Below are 19693 nucleotides of genomic sequence, written 5' to 3'. Positions count from 1 at the left end.
TCACTTTTCTGCATGTTCAGATTTGGCACGTCACATCTGGTTCGACAAGTTTGACACTGAAATTTTCAACATAGAGGCACGTTTTGCCAGTGAGCCTATCTAGATTTTTTCCAAAAACGTACCTGTACATACAATTCACTGCAGTTCACAGCTGAAATAAACGCTAGTTGTTGTAAAACACCAACAACTTTTATTTCTTATCACACAAATTTTGATTACAGGGGCAGATTATCACTTAATAACACTTATTTTGGGGCCGTTCCTTGCACGGCACAATGATATGACCTCAAAACGCTTTTACCCTAGTGCATGAATTGTAAACTAAACCACATTTTGATGTTTGCGTCACATAACCAGCCTCATATGTTTGGCTTTTCGGATGTAGTAAACTTGCTCTGTAGCTCAGCATTGCATTTTGGATGCGAAACGCGAGTCCTGTAAAACACGTTTCATGACCAAAGAACACTATTTTTATCTCACATTTTCCTTTGTTAACATTATCGGTTAGGTTTAGTGTAGGTGGCGTGTTATTTTCAAATGCGATTAACCTTTTAGAGCCACTCAAACACACTTGTTGTGCCACACACTGGACATTTCACTTTGAAAGTTGCGTGAAACATGCAAGAAGCAACATATCATTTTGTAGAAATGTCGCAACTGGTACGTTTCTCCAATAAGCTTGGTTTGGGTTTGTTAAATTACATTTGAGACCAAAAGCAAAGCAGAAGGTGTTCAGTGAATAACAATACGCAAAATTATTGTATGCTCTTACTTTTATGGTGCTCTTTGTCTATTTTTAAGCTTGACAATCCCTGGACACATTCTGCTTTCACTGTAGGAAATACAATTGAAACATTCTGAAAAATGTGTGTATCCTTCCTTTTGGAGTGAAATGAGAGCGAGTAAGTGATGACAGGATTAGTATTTTTATGTGTAACTGTCCCTTTAATACACTGTGTTGATGCACGCTTGGATATTTTCCTTCTAAGCTGGAAATAAGCTAAGCCGCACTGAAATGTTGTTTTTACGAATTCCAGCCAGCGCTAGAGGATTATGACAGTCAGTTTGCCCCAAGGTAAGATCGGCTCTTAATGGACAGAAATGACAACACTTAATAAAGAGTCTTGTGAATTGATCCCAAAAATGCCAAAACTGTACTGCTAATTATACCTTTGTTAGTAAATAGTAGTTAATATCTGTAAATTATCCCTTTCTTAGCTCTTGCTTGCTTATGCTAAATGTGCAATGTAGTGCTGATATTTGTTGGGAGACCAACCCTGTATTATCTGAGAATTGTAAATGGTTTGACAAGAGAAGGTTGTGTGTCTGTTTTCGTGAGTGGAGTGAACGAGCTGTTGGATTGTGAAATGCATCGTTGTTGACCTCATTGTAAACTCATTGTGTGTGTGATCCATTAAGGTCAGGATCAGAGCTGCTCACAGTATGTGTGCCTTGAAGTCATGGTTTCTAGGAGCCTCTAGTTGAGTTGACAATTAAAAACAGACTTCTATTGACTCTATTGACTGCAGATAATAGTTTCATATCATCCCGCAGTTTATAAAAGCAAGTCAAAACTGTACAATAATGCACTTACAATTGAAACAAGTTCATTCAGAAGGGTTTAAAAGTAGAAATGTGAAGCTTGTATTCACGTCAAGTAGAGTTGTCAAAAGTACAGAATTCGATGCCAAATTGGTTCTGAGATTTAAAAATGTGATGACACCAGCATTTCCCTCTAGCATTTTGAGCGCTGTTGAACGGATTCTTAAACCATTGTGGCCATTGTGTTGACGCGCTCAACATATGCCTCTTGATTGTCTACAATGATCAACGCTTCAAAAACATGTTGTCTTTGACACTCTTGGGTTGATTTGTGAAAAAAAAAATGGGTTTTCTGTTTGGGTTTTCTGTTTGAACGGTGTCGTGTAAGCGGCCCCTAAGTTAATAACTAATGATCTTCGCTACAGAAGTGAATCAATCAATCAAAACTAACTTTAGCTGGACATTCATTTTATTCTAGAGCTGCTGTAAAGCCAAAACAATCTCTGTTACTGTAATTTCCTATTATTACTGTAAAGCTGCTTTGGAACAATTCATGTTGTTAAAAGCGCTATATAAATGAGGGTGACTTGACTTGACTCTTCATCAAACACTTGCACAGATACACACGATAGCGTTTGAAAGCGGCGTCTATCAGTGGATGCTAAATCAGGGATATAAGACGCCTGCTTTCAAACGCTTCCATGTGTATCTATGAAAGTGCTTGTGAAGAGCTTCAAATATGTAATTGTTGTTCATTGTAGCCAATCAGAGACATACATGTTGAGCGCTTCAACACAATGGCCAATCAGAGACATGTATGTTGAGCGCATCAACACAATGGCCAATCAGAGGTGTTTAAGAAATCCGTTCAACAGCACTCAAAATGCTAGAGGGAAATGCTGGTATCGTCACATTTTTTAAATTTCAGTTCGAACTTGGTACTGAAGTCTGTACTTTTTGACAACTCTAGTTTCAAGTGGATAAGCTTCTGGCTAAACATTATCAATATTACTCCTGTTGGCATATTTGTCTATATAACAGCCCTTTCAGGTAGCAGAAGTCACTAGGTTTACTAGTTTTTTTGTTGCTGTTGTTGTAACATGTACGATTGGGCCTGGTCATTAAAAAACAAACAACTCTATCTTAAACTGGATCCTAAAATAAACAGGGAGCCAATAAAGAGAGACTAGGATTGGTGTACTATGGTCATATTTGTTTGCCCGAAGTCAACAGTCCAGGACCATCTGAAGTCGAGAAAGTGAAGACCAAAATAAAGGGAGTTACAATAGCCTAATATAAGAGTGAATAACTAAGTTTTTTAGCCTTCCTTTGAAAAGGTTTTCCAGCGCAATGCCCTGCCTCATTAATGTAACATGTAAGTGCATTACTGTAAACAAGATTTGACTACCGAGTCAAAAGATTGTTGTTTAAGCTGGCAACAGAAAGATTTCTTTGAGATGAAACTTGACCTGACCTTTTACCAGTTTAATCTCTTTGTCAAATGTCCCATGGCACATTTCATAACTGAAGTTGGCTGTTTAGTTTGATGTTAGACATGTTAAGGTTGAGGAATAAGCCCCCTACAGCCTTCACTCCCACCCATTTGTGGCTGTCTTGTCTTTTCTTCATTTCTCTCTGAATGTGTCCGACCTGGCAAGCTTCCTTCTCTCTTTGTTCCACAGTTCCGATGGCAAATTGATTTCGACAGTGTGAACACAGACAGACTATCAGACACAGATCCGGATAGCACAGGGGCCACGCCCCTACTTCCCTTAGCCCCTCCCCCTCTTAAGCTCTGCCTCCACACACTCCTCCTCCAATGGAAGGGGCCAGTCTCATCCCTCCTTTCTGTCCTCTCTTCCTCCCTGCGTCTTGCCGGGGCGATAGTGGTGGTCGCGTGTGGTGGGTCGGGGGGGAACTCTGAGAAGAACGACCGGAACGCAGTCCAACTGCTCGTCTCGCTGCTTTACGGACTCTGATTCGCCTGTAGTGACGCCGCTATGACATCGCTGTGGACTCCAAAGAGACTGCTTACCACTTCCCGTCTTTCATGCATGTGCACAAGTTTTGCTATGTGGTTGTTTTCTAAAATGACATCCTCATGTAAAAAGTGCCAAAAGCCAATTTAGTCTTTTGGAGCAGCTCTCCTCATTGCGAAGCTCTTGCTGAGTGTTTTTTCTAAGCAGATGTGATGGGAGCCTCATGCATAATGAGGAATGTTTTTGTTTTTTTTCCTTCTTCTTCTTTGTGGTTTAGTTGTGCAGAGTGTACTCTCTCTGTGTGTGTTTTTGAAGAGCATTTGCGTTTTGTGAATCCCTCATGTATTACCTGGTGCTCCTCTGGTCCAGAGACTGTGTCGCTTTGTGCCGCAACAAACAGCAGCTTAGATTTTCCTCCGATTTACCTACGAAATTGGAATGATTGGAAGGAAAATCGAAATTTTTCCCTCATTAAACAAGTGCCAAATGAGAGTGGACCTACGAAACTAGAGTGAAGGTCGCATGAGCTTCAAAATACTCGGGTGGGACTGTGCCGATAGCCCGGACCGGCACGCGTCCGCTCACCCTACATGCATGAAAGAAAAGTGCTCTGAGCAGAAGCCTTTACCCCCCAAAAAATACCCCATTATCCTGCCTCAGACACCTTAAAGTATGGGATCAGAATAGTAGTATAATGAATATTTTGACAGTATGATTCACAAATGTGTGACCCAATTCACAAAATACAATTCTTAAATATTCAATTAGATCCTTACGAATTGATGGATTAGTGGAGGGATGTTTTTCAGACTTTTTTTTTTTTTTTTGAAAGGTTTGCCAAAATGACCAAAATGAACTGTTTTTGGTAAAATGGTCATCGCAATGGTTTATTTTTACCTCCGCTTCAGCCAATCAAATGAGAGTTAGATTTCAGTACATTGCTGAAGTCATGTGAAAGGGCCTTTGTGAACTTTTATTTTATGAATATCAATTGGGTTACGCATTTATGCATCACATTTTGATGAATATATATTAATTTGAGCCTATTCTGAGCCCATATTGAAGTGCCAACAGCCCATGTCTTTAAAACATTCCCGTTGTAGTATGTTTCCGTGCAGTTTTAGGATGCTGACTGACAGATCCTCTGGAGCTGTGGTGTAGTCCTCGCTGTGTTGATGTTCTTTTGTTTCTTTTCTTTCTTTCTTTTTTTCTTGGAAAATATACAAACTAGGAAAAATGCACAAGAAATCAGTGTAACAATCACAATATGCATGCTGAGGAGGAAAATAGTGAACATTGACCTTGAATGTATGGTGACTTTTTACGAAAAGAATAAATAAATATCTATATATTAATAAAACATTTGTTCGAATGAGCTTTTGATGATTTTGAATTTGTCGTCCTGAATTTACAATTTTCTGCATTGAACAAAAAAGCAGAAAAGACCTTTATTGTGATATTTATTTCTATTTTATGGTGTTATATATTCATATATTATTTGGGAAAAAAAATACATAAATATAAAAAAAGTGACAATCTAATCCATTAATCTAAGCTAATCTTGCACCCTGAATTTAGTATTCAATTTCTTGGCTTTGCACCCACATACCGACAAGACAAGGTCGTCCACAAATAAAATCCAGATGAGGTTACGTTGCCGTCCTTTGAGACCGACTGTGATCCAACATTTCACGAACCTGAAGAGCACACAGTTTTCTAATCTAGCGTAATGTTTGTGTGTTTGTGCATCATGATGTTGTGTCCGTATGAATATGTGACCTGTCCGTGTACTTCTGTGGCTGTGCTTGCCTGCTCGCCTTTTTTTCTTCTAAAATCTGACCTATTTGAGATGTATGTGTCAGTTTTCTAAGCATGCCTTTTAGTTTCAAGAACCGAAGGGATTTGATATATTTAAATGTGCTCTTCAAGAGTTCTTTGTTTTTTCCATACACATCTCTTTACTAATCGGACCTCCTATGCAAACTGCTTTCATTTTGCACTATATTTTGAACCCATGTCATTTCTAGAGGTGCGTTACGCACTCATCTTCGAACATAAGATTGTGACGTCATCCATGACCAGTCTAAACGCTCAGTAACCTACAGTACGGCCATCGTACGCAACACTAACAGTCATGTGAATGCGGTGGAAATGTAGCCATGCATAGCCTCGGTCTGAGCTGAGATCTCAGGTACAAACCCCTGGACTCTCTTTACCTTCCAGTTTTGGTCCTGAATTGTCCCGGTTCTGAGTGTTGCAGGACCTCCGTAAGTCACCTGCCTCCATCGCTGCTAAGCCAAACCAATCATGCCAATCTTTCTTTTTATTCGTTTGTTTTTTGGTTTGTTTTTCGACTCCCATTCGCTGTTCGGCTTAAACAGGCAGTAGGGCTTCACAACTGTTTCGTCTCATGCCGCCACCTGCCTCTCTGGTTGGTCCTTGGCTTTTTTATTTTGTGTGTGTGTGTGAGCTGTAGTTCGTACCAGCCAGAGAGGTCATAGGTTGCCAGGAAATGGTGTTGGCGCTGGAGGTAACCCTGAATCTAACTCTTGCATGCCTCTATCAGAAGTAACTATGTCTTGTTCCATTTGCATGCCTGCTCCAAACACCCTTCAGATGCCTGTTCATAAGTATATGTCAAATGAATCACCGTATGCTTTTCAGCAGTCCTTTTTCTTCTGTTTCCCAAATCAAAGTGCTGTAGACTTTAAGATGTTTTGGTGTCGTAGAGTTCAGTGGGTCACTAGCACGGGCCGTGTTGCGGGCGTACTGACCGTGTTTGTTCTCCACCCCCTCTCTATCTAGTGACCGTTCCCTGGAGCTCTACTTCAGGCCAAGCATCATGGACGACCGATCCGCTCCTCTCTACTACTAGAGGGGCCGTGCAGTGGCCTGTGCGCCATACCGCCCTCTTCTGTTCAGTCTGTGTCATTGCAACAGCATGTGGAGGCAGAGCTCATTCATTTACCCACAGGGCACGGAGGAGAGAGAGAGCTTGTTGCGTCCTGAAAGGATTAGAGTAATGATCTTAACTCTGTAGCTACAGTACATAATTATCGGTATTTGTAACCACCAATTCACGTATTTCAAAAGCTTTTCTAAAGGGTTCTCTTCATGTTAACAAACTGAATGTGCTTCTTTTTTTTTTTTCTTTTATGCCTGACTGTTTAAATATGAGATCTTTTACTTGAATGAATGTGAAAATGTAAGAAAAAAAAAAGTGAGCAGTTGGTAGATATTATTTCTATAAATGCAGTTCTATAGGGAAGCCTTTCTTTTTCTGTCAGTTCTAAACGTTTTTGTGGCACATGCCTCTAACACTCATTTCAGAAAGCTGATGAAGCCTCTTCTTGATATTAATATTAAACAGACCACCATGCTTTGCTAATGTTTTAGTGATGCCTCTGTGAATTCTCTGTCTACGCAGAGATCTGTACAGTGTATTAGATGCAATATATAGTGCAATTTCTCAACGCAAGCAGCCCCGACACAGGAACTGTGCCTTTTCCTGCTGTTTTGTGCTTAATGCGGTTCTGAATATCTGTAACTCCACTGGTGTAAGTAAAAGGGATTTGCTTTTATGTGATATTTTGTTGTTCCATTTGAGTTTTGTACTATTATTTGCTTTTTCTTTTTTTGTTTCTTAGAAATTTCAATGACTGTTATAGATTTAAGGGGGTTCATTTGTGTTCACCTGTTGCTTTTGCTTTTTCACATTCTGAGCAATACTGCTTATTAAATATCAAAAAATAGACTCGCTGCATAATAGTGAAAATATTCAATTGCAGGTTCTGTAAATATAGCTTTTGGTTCGTTTCTGATGAGGGACTAAAAAGAACTAGACCAGTCACAAAAGCCATTGTGTATATACAACATTTGATTTGTTACAGGAAAAATATGAAATCAGGTAGATTAGATACTGATATGAATTGCATGTTTTATAATAGGGCGTCTCCTCTGGATTGTTTGAGGAAGGTGGGAACGTTATGTGATTCTTCGGCGGAGAGATTTTGTCTGATCAGCTTTAAAAACCCATTTTATAATGTTTTGTTTTTGTTTTGGCTTTTCTGTTTATTCCTATTTATGGAGAACTGCTAATGTATGTGCACATTCTTGTCTTTTCTGAAATAAAAAAGCAAATGTAAACTCATCTCTACCACACTTTCAGATAATAATGACGGAGATCTACAATTTCTTTTCTTTGACCGAAGCTCAAGCTGCTCTTTGGATCATCTCAAATCATGCTGGAAAACATGACCATCACTTGTGGAGTTCAAGCGATGCTGGCGTTAAAGCAAAAGAGGGATACATGAACAATTTATATATTCGGACCTTTTGAGCCCACTGTATTTGAATCGAGCTCATGCATATGTATGAAGAATCTTTAATAACTCACAGGCACAAGGAGAAACTATAGTTTGGTTTATTTTTAGAATAGTACAGTAGGCATGAGTCGTGAGGACATACGGTTTGACAGCTATGAGGCAGTAACAACAGACTTCTCCCCTCAACGCTACATTCAACACTCAGTTCACTTTCATTTAACCTCTCTTTGGCAACCATAAACACCCAAATGAAGCACTGATGCTCTGGATGACAAAAAGTACCTACTGCCGCAAGGTTCAGCACAGTATAAAACTCTTAAAAGGCAAACAGCGAGAAAGCGAGGGTACATTGCAGTGATTGTGACTTACAGCATTGGCACAAATGTGTATGGGCTCCAGTGAATCAAGGCAGAGCATGACAGGTACAGCTGTACGTTACATTTAAACAGATATCATAACTTTTCTCGGTGTAACACCTCAGATCATATAGGGACAATTATATTGAGAGAACTTGTAGAAACACATGAGGTCCACATGCCGTCTGGACCATCTGAATTGTTTTGTAGTATATTTTTGAACATCTATCTGTTATTGGACTTAACAAAAAGAACACTTCTGAGATGAGGCTTCATCACAGACGGAGGATCAGATCTGCAGGAGCTGCCATTATTGTTTGTAACAGATTTTGTTCGCAGACGAGATGGTCACTTTTCCTTTGACTTGGTAAAGTGTCTTTAAGTATCACAGCTGTGACTTCGATAACCCATTGGTTTTTCGCTCAATCCTGAAATCAGTTCCTGTAGCTCTTGAATTCGAAGCAAATGTTATTCATGCCCAAGACTGATTGCTGTGACAGACTTCATAAAGTTCTCATCCTGACAAGCACCAATAAACGAATCGTCATCAGGGTCATTCCTCTTAAGCCGTGCATTTTCATTCTTGCCATACTGGGTGAAAGATTAAACTCAAAACTAGTTAAACGGTTAGTTAAAGGGTTAGTTCACCCAAAAATGAAAATTATGTCATTAATGACTCACCCTCATGTCGTTCCAAGCCCGTAAGACCTTCGTTCATTTTCGGAACACAGTTTGAGATATTTTAGATTTAGTCCGAGAGCTTTCTGTTCCTCCATTGAAAGTCAATGGACGGCATACTGTCCATGTCCAGAAAGGCAATACAGACATCATCAAAGTAGTCCATGTGACATCAGTGGCTCGATCTTAAGTTTATCAAGCGACGAGAATACTTTTTGTGCGCAAAAAGTAAACAAAAATAACGACTTTATTCCACTATTCATTCCCTTCTCTCTGGGCCTCGAGTGAGTTCACGTAGTGTTTTTGCGTAGCGCGTCTGTGTTGTACGTCACATGCATCACACATGACCAGCGTCGGCCAATAGTGAGCCTATGTGTGACGTACAACACAGACGCGCTACGCAGTTACACTACGTGAAATAGCTCGAGACCCAGAGAGAAGGAAATGAATAGTGGAATAAAGTCGTTATTTTTGTTTACTTTTTGCGCACAAAAAGTATTCTCAACGCTTGATAAACTTAAGATCGAGCCACTGATGTCACATGGACTACTTTGATGATGTCTGTATTGCCTTTCTGGACGTGAACAGTATGCCGTCCATTGACTTTCAATGGAGGAACAGAAAGCTCTCGGACTAAATCTAAAATATCTCAAACTGTGTTCCGAAGATGAACGAAGGTCTTACAGGCTTGGAACGACATGAGGGTGAGTCATTAATGACATAATTTTCATTTTTGGGTGAACTAACCCTTTAACTCATGTCGTTCCCAACCCGTAAGACAATATCAGAGATTGACACAGATGAGAAGAAATTGTTGAATGAAGTCGTTATTTTTGTTTTCATAGCACACAAAAAGCAGGGTCATAACATTAAGGTTGAACCACTGTTGTCACATGGACTATTTTAACAATGTCTTTACTACCTTTCTGGGCCTTGAAAGTGGCAATTACATTGCAGTCTATGGAGGGACAGAAAGCTCTTGGATTTCATCAAAAATATCTGTGTTCTGATGATGAACGAGGGTCTTACGTGTTTGGAACGATATGAGGGTGAGTAATTAATGACAGAATTTTTTTTTTTTTAGTGATGTTTTTGGGTGAACTAACCCTTTAAAATTGAAAACTTAAAAAAAAAATTGTCATTCACTCATTACATTTTTTATTTAATTTTTCTCACAATTGAATGTCTGAGCTACAGCTTAAAAAATGGTAAAAGCCCCATAAATGTAGCCTATTTAATTCCTCGGAAGTCATACAATAGTTTTATGTGAAGAACAGACTGAAATTTACATCGTCTGATAATTATTACCATAACTGTGAAATCGTGCACTCATTTAAGCTTTCAAAGATTGCAGTCATGAGGCATTATGAAAAGTTTGATGCAAATGATGGGTCTTGTGATCGACTGTGATATGCCAAAGATTTCAACGTATCTTTTTGAAAGATTTAAATCAGACTGAACTCAGAACGTAGCACATGAGATTTGTTTTAAAGGGTTTGAGTGCCTGATATTTCTGAAAGTCTGAACCCATTATAAAAGCAAACATATTTTTAAAATAGTTTTCAAATGGCTGGATAACAGGAATGACCCATATGCAAGCTGTCCTATATGCAAGCTACCTCTAGTTGAAGAAAATCGCTGGTTTATCACCTGCTCACCAGCAATACTGTCATTTTTAGAGCAGTACTGTAATGTATTACTGTAGTCTGTAAAATATTTTGGATATTGAAGTCTAGGGAACTAAAGATCTAACCAGAGAAGAACTAGCCTTTTAATAATTGAACTGCACTTTAATAAGATCTTGATTTAGATGTACTTGATTATAATGAAAGAGATGTATAAAAGATGTCTTGGTTCAAATAATTAAAGTGCAGGTAGTTTTTGTATGAAAGCAAAACAGCAGACAGTATGAAGACTTTTAAGCATGATGGTTAATACAGTTAATACTTTTGTTCCTTACCCTTAACACCCCTGAGCTAAAGTGGTCATATATAGAAAATATCACTTTTGAGCAGCTTGTTGTAGGGGGCTCAGTTTATATCGTTTTTCGGTGGTCTCATCCTGCACCCTATTTTAATGTGGCTCATTGGGTCAACCTGAAACATGTAAAGCACTATGACAGATATTTCATACTCTAAATCACTTATTGACAATATGGGGCATGACAAGCAAATGAGAGCAGCCTTATATCTGTATTGTTTCCTACAAGTTATGTGTAAAAAAAAGAAGTTATGCTTTCAGCATGATACTGATACTGAATTGTGCAAATAAGTTATAATCTTCATACATCATGTTTTAATACATAGATAATAAATATGTTCTGTTATACAGATCTCTTTTCCTGTTCTTATAACTGTTATCCTCAACAGACTGTCACTCAACCATCGTCTGCCTAGAAACACTTGGAAGGGGCTGGCTAATCCACTACAATATGAGGCACTGTGTCCAAACAGCATATCAGGTTGACAGGACCCTTTCATCCAGCACGTTTAAAACAACAAAAAGATAGCGATACATGAGAACCCACAGTCTGATCAGACCAAATCAAACCATTCAGGTTCTAACCACCTCTTCAATTAAGAGTGTTAATGACCCCTTTACTCCTGGGCTCCATTCTCACTGTTACCTGTGTGACGAAAGGAGAGAGCTAGTTAACTTCCAGTGTCAACCATGAATAAAGCAAAAATTTAAAACTCAAATGTATCTAGCACAGCCCTTAAATTCCTTAATGATTTCAAGAATGTGTTTATGTGAAGAAGTGCAGAGCTAAACTGACCTCCCATGGAGTCTGTGTCAGAGTCAGACACCTGCGTAATGGAGAAACGAGAGACGCTAAATCGGGAAAACTGTGGTACTGGTTTTTCATCTGGAGACTTGACGGGAGAGTTGGGTGGAGTAGTGATTTCTTCAGAGCCAGGTTCTGATGTTGAAGGGCTTGGCATCAATGGAAAATCATCTTGCCACTCACATTCACCACCTTTTTAGGGTGAGAGGCTTGTGAAATTTTACTGAATGAGAGGTAATGCAAAAATCTAATCAATGTAGAAGAATTGTTATTGAACACCCACTTTCTTCTGGGAAATTCCTTCCTAGTGAATCCTCTGGGGCAGTGACCCTATCATGGGGTTGTGGTTGGTCTACCTCTGAAGCTTGGCCATTAGGTTCCACCTCCACAGGAAAACTGTAGTCTCCAAGCTCACCAGTGGGGCTCTCCTGCATCAATACACAGCAAGACACAAACTTTGAGTCAGATTAGCATTGCACAAATCAGTCTATTTTTCTGAACAGAAAAGAAAGTAACATGCTACTTAATGCTCTACCTCAAAACTACAAGAAATAATTCTACGAACCTGGTCAAACAGAAACACAGTGACGTCATCAAAGAATGACACCGCTTTTTTCTTGCTCTCCAGTTCATCGCAGAAGGACTGTGTAAGTATGGAAGGCATTTTGAGGAGGCTGCGTAGATGCCGTGCACTGCTACGGTCGCTCACAATGACAGGCACCACGGGGAACTCCTCATCACTCTCATCACTCTGCTCCTGTATGTTGTAGCTACGAAGTTCTTCATCAGACTCATCACTATCCTCAGAATCCTCCTCATCTGCCTCCTCTCCATTTCCCAGTGGAGCTGAGACATCAAGGTCTTCTGGCAAGGCTGGAAGAATGTTCTGCAAGGAATCATCACGCTTTGATCTTGAAAAAGCTTGACCTATGCCACCTTCTTCCACTGAATCCTCATCTTCCTTTTCCTCATTGTGTCCTTCCCTTGGAAGTTCTGGATTGTCCACTTTGTTACAGTCCTCTTGGTCTTCTGCTTGGATTATCTCCCCACTGAAATCTACTATGATACAGTCTGCACCTAGTGACTCTGCTGAGGAAAAATCTCCGTTAGACGGCTCCTCCACACCCGAGGCCTCCTGTGTCGAGGAGGAACCTTCCGACACTGTGGAAGAATAGCAGTCAGAGTTTGGTTCCTCTCCAGAATGATCAGATTCCAGCCCAATACCATCATCTGGAGTTGACTCCTTGGTCAAGCATCCCCCCATCTCTGGAGGAAAGGGAGAAAGCATGGAAATCATTGGAACCAATGTAGGTGATGAACACAGATTTGGATTTGTCTTAAGACACAATTGTTTAGCATGAAGGGCTGAATTGTTGTTCTTTAGCACAGAGATGTTATTTCCCCTCTCACTCTCCATGCAATGTCCTTCTTTCCCAACTGTCTTTTCTGCTTCGAGTCTAAAGACATCATCCTCATCTTGACGATTGAAAAAGTTGCTTCCCCCTACACTGGGGCTCTTGTCATTCTCCATGTCATAGTCAGAAAAATAAGCAGAGTCTCTGTACTGATTCCTCTCACCAAGGCTGATCAGTGGTAGATGACTGCTGGGTGGATGCAGGAGCATTACATCGACATCATCATCTAGGTCCATCTGGAGCACCATGTCACACTCATCTGATTCTACACTGGTGCTAAGTGCTGGATTCCCTTCAAGGTCTTTCAAGATAAACTCTGGGGATTCATTGTTCTCTGTGTCATAGCCACTGTCGAGGGATTTCGGCTGAATGGGTGTGTGATAACTATCAGGACTGAAGGCCTCACATGGACTGCTGCTAGAGGCAAGATTTATCGTGTCCTCACAGTGTCTGGAGCCAGTCTCCCTCTGTAACGGTCTATGAGTCAATTCAATATTGCCCACCTCTGCATAGTCCAAGGGATAATCTGTAAGAACTCCAGAAGGGATGTCAGTGCAGTCATAACTGCAGTCATTAATTTCCACCAGACTGATACTGGAGTTGTTGGGCACCATCCTGCTGTCTGTCAAAAGGTTACACTCTGAGACACCCTTAGACAGATCCTTGGGGCATGACACCATTTTTACACACACTCCAGCAGAACCATCTGTCCCAAGTTGAATTTTTTGTGCAGGTGATATCCTTAATATGTTGTCTTTAGTCGCTACAATATCCGTTGGAAGAGTTGATGGATTCATTCTGCTGTAATCTCCTAAAAGTAATTCTGATGTGTTGTTTTTAATATGTTTATGAGCAATGTTCTTCTGCCGTGTATGAATATGCTGACTTTCTGTGACAGAATGACATTTGGAAGATGATTCAACATCCTGAGTACCTTCAGGGCATACATGTAGGTACTCACCACCCTCTGAGTCATTGTGAGGGTTGCTAGTGGTGGGTGTACTATCTGTGGCTTCCATATATGAGTGGACTTTGAGAGAATCGATGTAATTATATGTACAACTGTTGCTTGTTTCCAATTCTCTTGATTTAAAATTCCCGACATGAGAAGAGGGTGTTGGATGACGTAAATCGAGATATGCATCTCGAAAGCCCACAGCTCGCGTACGATCGCTTAAACTGTTGTTGTTTGCTGAGTGGTTGGAGTTCCAGTTAGTCAACATGTTCTGAGAAAACAGATCATCATCATCATCTTCTGGACTGGCACTGCCCATGCCCAAAAGAAGGCCATCACCAGCATCAATATCAATACTCATGTAGTGGGGTCTGGGAACATTCTTTTGAACGGGGCCCATCATGTCATAATAGGCCTCATTGGCCGTACTTCTTTCTGCGGTTCTCTGGTTAGATTCAAGGTATGGATCACAATATGCCAAGCTGGGACTACTAACAGAGACTGAAATGCCAAGTGGGCTTTCCTGTACTGCCTCAAGTCTATGGCAGAGACTTCCCGACCCTCTTTGCTGATTAGAGTCTGAACCATACTCTTTTATCAAATGAACATCTGGCCCTGCTTGAGGTGACTGTTCACACTGTAAATTGTGCCTGTCATTAGAAGAAAAATGGGTTTCTGACTGGTCAGTCTCTACCGAGTTTGGAACTCTTCTTTGGAGTGGCTCCATGTTTAGGCTACTATCTGAATCATAATCATTGCTGATTGGTTCTTTAGCTGCTGACCAGTAGGTGTTTGGTAGAGACCCAATGGGGCTCCTCCTGTCCGTTGAAGACAAGCTGCTGTTGCTGTCTTCAACTCTTGGGCTGATATCAAGATTGGTGTCTTCTAAGTTGATGTTGCACTCAACTGGTTCCTCAATGCGGATATAGTACTCACTACTTACTGAGGGGCTGTGTGCACTCAGCACTGGAACCACCCCTGGATGGTCTGACTCATAGTAGGATGGAGAGACCCCGAGAGGGAGGCTCTCGCCCTTACAGCGACCTGTGGTGTTGCTATGAGGGTAATAAACATCCTGGTAATGGGGATTATTTTTTCCCAATGGTCCACTAGCTGAAGAGGAGCAGTACGGCTGCTCAGCTTGTGCCTGCTCCCATTTATATTCAAAGTTGAGCCCATGGCTGGTCTCAGTTACTGTCAATATGTCGTCCCCATTCTCAGACTGGAAGCTGTCTGCCATAGAGAAGTGTTCAAGTAGAGGGAATGAAGAGGAAGTAGAAGAAGCTACTTCAGGTACAGGTGTCCTGTGAGAACTGTTGGAGCCCAGACTTGGCCTGAGGGAGTTCCAGCGCTGCTCAAAGTCCTCCTCAGCCTCAGTGGCACCCTTAGCACACAGATAACTTAGCAGTAGATGGATTTCCTCCACGACAGGTCTCTGCTCAGGCTGCAGCCAACAGAACTGCATTACCTCATACCTGCTCACACACGTGACAGAAAAGCAAATATTTTAGACCCTGAACTAATATCTATCAGAAAAATAATTGATTGATTGTAAAGGATTAGAATAGATTGGTTAGACCAAATTGCCTGCAAAAACTATATTTAATTTTATATTTAAGTTCAAAAACCTTAAAAACACAGACATCAACATTTTGCTTCTTTTCTTGGCATCTAATGATTTATGAGTAACACAGTTTTGATTATCTATTATCTTGTTTTATGGATACTTAAAAATGGATGCTAGTACAGTATGGACAATAGCCAGAAAACCATTAAGTGATGATTTGAAATATGGACAGTTTAGTGTAATAGTAGCCTTACAGTCTTAAAGTATGGTCATTCATTGTTTAATATCCCATAGGGGATGGAGTGGTATAGTTGTATGCATGACTGCTATTGATTAAATGGACAATGATTGGAGTGTGTGAGGGTAAAATGAATGACTGTGCTTCCAGGACTGGATAAATGTATGATTCACCACAGTGGATTTGAGCATTATTGATTTGTTGGTCTTGCCAGAGAAAATGGCAACGACTGGCGGAAGCGCTAGTGGTTGGAAAATATTCATTGCTTTAGATGTATTTAAAAGAAAAGTGATTTTATGGGTGTGTCTCTGGAGGGGAACATTTATTGGTTTGAATGCGGCGATGGGGAGTCATGGTTGGCAGATGCAAGGGGATGGGCGGTTCATATCAAGGACTTGTGACTTGAGACGACTCACCAGCGTTCACACAGAGGCACTTTCAGCAGGGGCTTTGGCAGTTTGAGCTGTTGTTCCTTTACAGCATATGTTAAAACCTGCCTATCAGAATAGTGCCTGTAAGGCTGGTTCCCCAGTTCAAACAACTCCCATATTGTCACACCTAGTGACCTGCAGGGTCAAAAAACAAACAGCTTTCTGTTAGTCAGAGTCCGTTAGACAGTAAGAAAATTAGTTTAAAGTAAATAATATTTCTTAAATTCTAGATCTTAAATTTTACACACGTCACAGGGCAGAGGTTTTCTACCTTTATTGGTCAACTACACCTTTTTTATTCCAAACTTCTAGAGAACCCGCACAGAATTAAGAAATGTGCTTCAGGATGTCACAGGCTGCAAATTATGTGAGGAATTTTACCTGTTTGAGAGGGGCTGAGCTTGTTTGTAATACAGTCCAGTATTATCATTAAAAACATGCTTATGTAAGCGAAATATTACCACAAAATAAGTATCCAAATAAGAGCTAGTTCTGCATTCGCCATTTGCGGCATCCTGATTGTTATGCTGAGTTCACCTTTGCATCCAGGTTACATTTCAGTGAACATGTCATGTAATCTCCTGTGACCTCAAGATTGAGAACCTCTGTAATAGTGTTCTTCTCTGAATCATTTCTCACCAGACATTGCTATCCTTGGTTTGGTCCACGACTAAGAGATTGCCGTGGACCTCATCAATAAGTTCTGGGGCAATCCAGCGTAGAGGAACCCATATTTGATCTGCTGTTACATAATAGTCATCCTAACAGGGGGAAAGGATGCATTGATATTGAATATGAGGAAATGCTGAGACAATGTCAAAATAATAGGATCAGCATGACTGCAATCCTTATAGCCTTCACAGACTCACCTTGTACTTACTGTGGCTGAGGCCATAGTCTCCAATTTTCACTGCCATCTCGGAGGTCAACAGGCAGTTTCTAAGGGCCAGGTCACTGCAAAAAGGACAGAGTGGAGCAATGTTTGCATCATTTATAGTTCTTGTCATTAGCAAACTTTCATGACAGAGTAACAAAGGAAGTCTGCAGTGTCATCTCACATTTTCTTCATGGGTAACTTACAAATAATTGATGGTGTTTGTTGAGTAAGGGGTTTTCCCCCAGCAACAAAATCACTGATGCTGGAGTCTGTGACATGTACTCAGGCAGCACCAGGATATTGTTGCCAGGAGACACCAGAGCTGGACGTCCAGTGAGCGGCGTGGTGAAAAATAACTCAAATAATTAATATGCGGGGAAAAGGCCAAAGGCTAGTGGATCCTGACCTGTGAATGTAATTGTGTTTGTGAAGGTACAGAAGACCAGAAGCAATCTCGCATGCCATCCGCTGAAGGATCAAAGGGTCAGGGGTCACTGAGTCTGTGGCCCGACAGCTTCGTAGGTATCCTTTAACATCACCCTGTATAAAGTAAACATCATTCGTATGAACAACACATGGATGCTAATGTGTGTTATCATACATATCATACAGCTACAGTGTGTTATCTTACTACCTTTAACTGTAATTCTGGCACCATTACTGTGTCAGTTTGTAACACTGCAAATGCACAATTTTGAATATGACCAGGAGAGGGAGCATTAAGCTGTTTAATAATCCCTATACTAAGCTCCGTCCCCCTTGGATGCTCAGGCCAGCTTTACAGAAAAATCACTGCATGTTTTTCAGTAAAATGCTCATTAAGTGGTAAAAACAGAAAGATTATTATTATTTTCTGTGTTGGAATGAAACAAATCAATGCTGTTTTTCTTAAATTGTTGAATGATGGCGTAAAAAATATTAAAACTAAGACTGTGAAATTGGTAACAAGACAAACACCCAGCATAGCCAAGTAAAAAGAAAAAAGCCTCATTTGATGGTGATCGGAACTGAATGTTATGGTACAGTAAACTCTTTATTTACTATTACCTATAGTATAACTACATAGTATGGATCAATACATAAATTACATTTTAGGAAAGCTATAAAGATTACAGATGCAGCACGTTCATTTGGGAATGAGGGTTTAATACACAGCATTAACGTATCAAGATTTACATAAAGATTTGGTAAATGGTACATAAAATAATGCATGCACCCTCCCTGGGTTCCTTGTTTTACTATTATAAGTGACCAGACAGCAAAGTTTTACTTTATTTCTCTTGCATTATTACCGGTATGAATTTAAAAATTTAAAAATCCAAAATGTGAGATTTAAATCCAAACACACAGACTCTCCATAGACTTTTATGAGAAAAAAGAACAAAAGTCTGATTATATGGCAAGAGTTGCTAAGCTAAGATTGGTCTGTAACATTTTGAAGGTTTGGCTTACCAAAGGGTCAACTCACACTCACAAAACCAGTGCAGTTGCTTTTTTGCAGTTTCTTGTTTTCAAAACAATACTTAGTAAATAAAGGGGATGCTACTTCAATAAATCATATTATAATTGATATAATATGCCACGTCATCTCACAAGGCTGCTGACTGCTGGTATATATTCTGAAGGGTAGGCAGACCAACTCGGGAGTGTGTTCTGAGTACAGTGAGGGAAGTGCCTGGTATTCTGTGGCTTACCCGGGGACAGTGCTCCATAACCAGCAGGTAGGGTGTGACTTCTGAACACTGGGATAGACACTGCAGGAGGGCTGGATGCTGAAGCACCCTGTAAGATCCACACATTCCAACATCAAAACACTGCTCATACAAGAAACTGTTTAATTATACGTTTCAAATAAGAGCTATCGTTAATGTTGTTGCATTTTGTGCCTCCAAGAGAGATGTAATGACAAAAATGGCATAGACATAGCATATATTTTAGCATATAGCATGCGCTAACATAGGATGAGGGGGTAAGTAAAATAAGATGAGGTAAGACAGATGAGAGGAACGGTAAGTACCGGTAAGGTTGGACCTCTTCCAGGAACTGCATCTGCTCCTGTACACTGGCACTGGCCTTCAGCTCCTTAACCACCACCTGTGTGGTGCTAAGTCCAGCATTCACCTCCCCCAACAAAACCTGAAAGCCAGCCCAAACCACACATTAACACTGAGAAAATGGCTCACACCTGCCACCTGTGAAACTGGCAGCACAGATTTACACAGAGTCTACACTTGTGCGCTATTTATCTCAAACTGTTCGTTTAACGGTAGCTCATAATGAGATCAGGACCACATTGCACTGTACTATGGTTAATATCAACTCCATGCTGCTGATTTCTGAAGGCCACCTGATGGTATGGCTTGGGTTACAAAAGGTCTTACCTTGCCAAACCAGCCATGTCCCATTTCTTTTATGTAGAGGAGGCTGTGGCGTCCGAGGTCTGTAGATTTCAGGAGCTGAACTGAGGGAAACAGAGAGAAAACATGCATTCAGAGATGGTAGAGACATAAAAAATAGACACAATGAGCGGTTTGAATGTTCCCAA

General features: G+C 40.5%; 2 protein-coding genes across 4 annotated transcripts in view; one reads left to right on the top strand and one right to left on the bottom strand.

The window, feature by feature from the left end:
- baiap2a (BAR/IMD domain containing adaptor protein 2a) overlaps window positions 1-7676 on the top strand; it is a 103645-nt gene extending 95969 nt beyond the window's left edge. The window contains exons 13-14 of one of the 3 annotated variants that reach the window (XM_081382737.1): window positions 1038-1075; window positions 6327-7670. In XM_081382737.1, the coding sequence (XP_081238863.1) occupies window positions 1038-1075; window positions 6327-6396 (108 nt within the window). In that variant the 3' untranslated portion in view covers window positions 6397-7670. Of the gene's footprint in view, window positions 1-1037; window positions 1076-6326 lie in introns of all 3 variants that reach the window. The other 2 variants (XM_081382738.1, XM_081382739.1) reach the window with 2 other exon arrangements.
- Window positions 7677-7930: 254 nt separating this feature from the next.
- The window catches only part of aatka (apoptosis-associated tyrosine kinase a), a 53163-nt gene continuing 41400 nt past the window's right edge, over window positions 7931-19693 (bottom strand). The window contains exons 4-15 of the mRNA XM_081382727.1: window positions 19530-19609; window positions 19166-19284; window positions 18843-18930; window positions 17555-17688; window positions 17141-17225; window positions 16911-17032; window positions 16257-16406; window positions 12231-15510; window positions 11949-12093; window positions 11657-11857; window positions 9601-11506; window positions 7931-8878 (exon numbers count right to left, since the gene is read on the bottom strand). Coding sequence (XP_081238853.1) covers window positions 11478-11506; window positions 11657-11857; window positions 11949-12093; window positions 12231-15510; window positions 16257-16406; window positions 16911-17032; window positions 17141-17225; window positions 17555-17688; window positions 18843-18930; window positions 19166-19284; window positions 19530-19609 — 4433 coding nt within the window. The 3' untranslated portion in view covers window positions 7931-8878; window positions 9601-11477. The remainder of the gene's footprint in view (window positions 8879-9600; window positions 11507-11656; window positions 11858-11948; window positions 12094-12230; window positions 15511-16256; window positions 16407-16910; window positions 17033-17140; window positions 17226-17554; window positions 17689-18842; window positions 18931-19165; window positions 19285-19529; window positions 19610-19693) is intronic.

Source organism: Scardinius erythrophthalmus (assembly GCF_964197995.2).
Source record: "Scardinius erythrophthalmus genome assembly, chromosome: 1".
In the NCBI taxonomy this organism is placed as follows: Eukaryota; Metazoa; Chordata; class Actinopteri; order Cypriniformes; family Leuciscidae; genus Scardinius; species Scardinius erythrophthalmus.
This window is presented reverse-complemented; position numbering and strand designations above follow the sequence as displayed.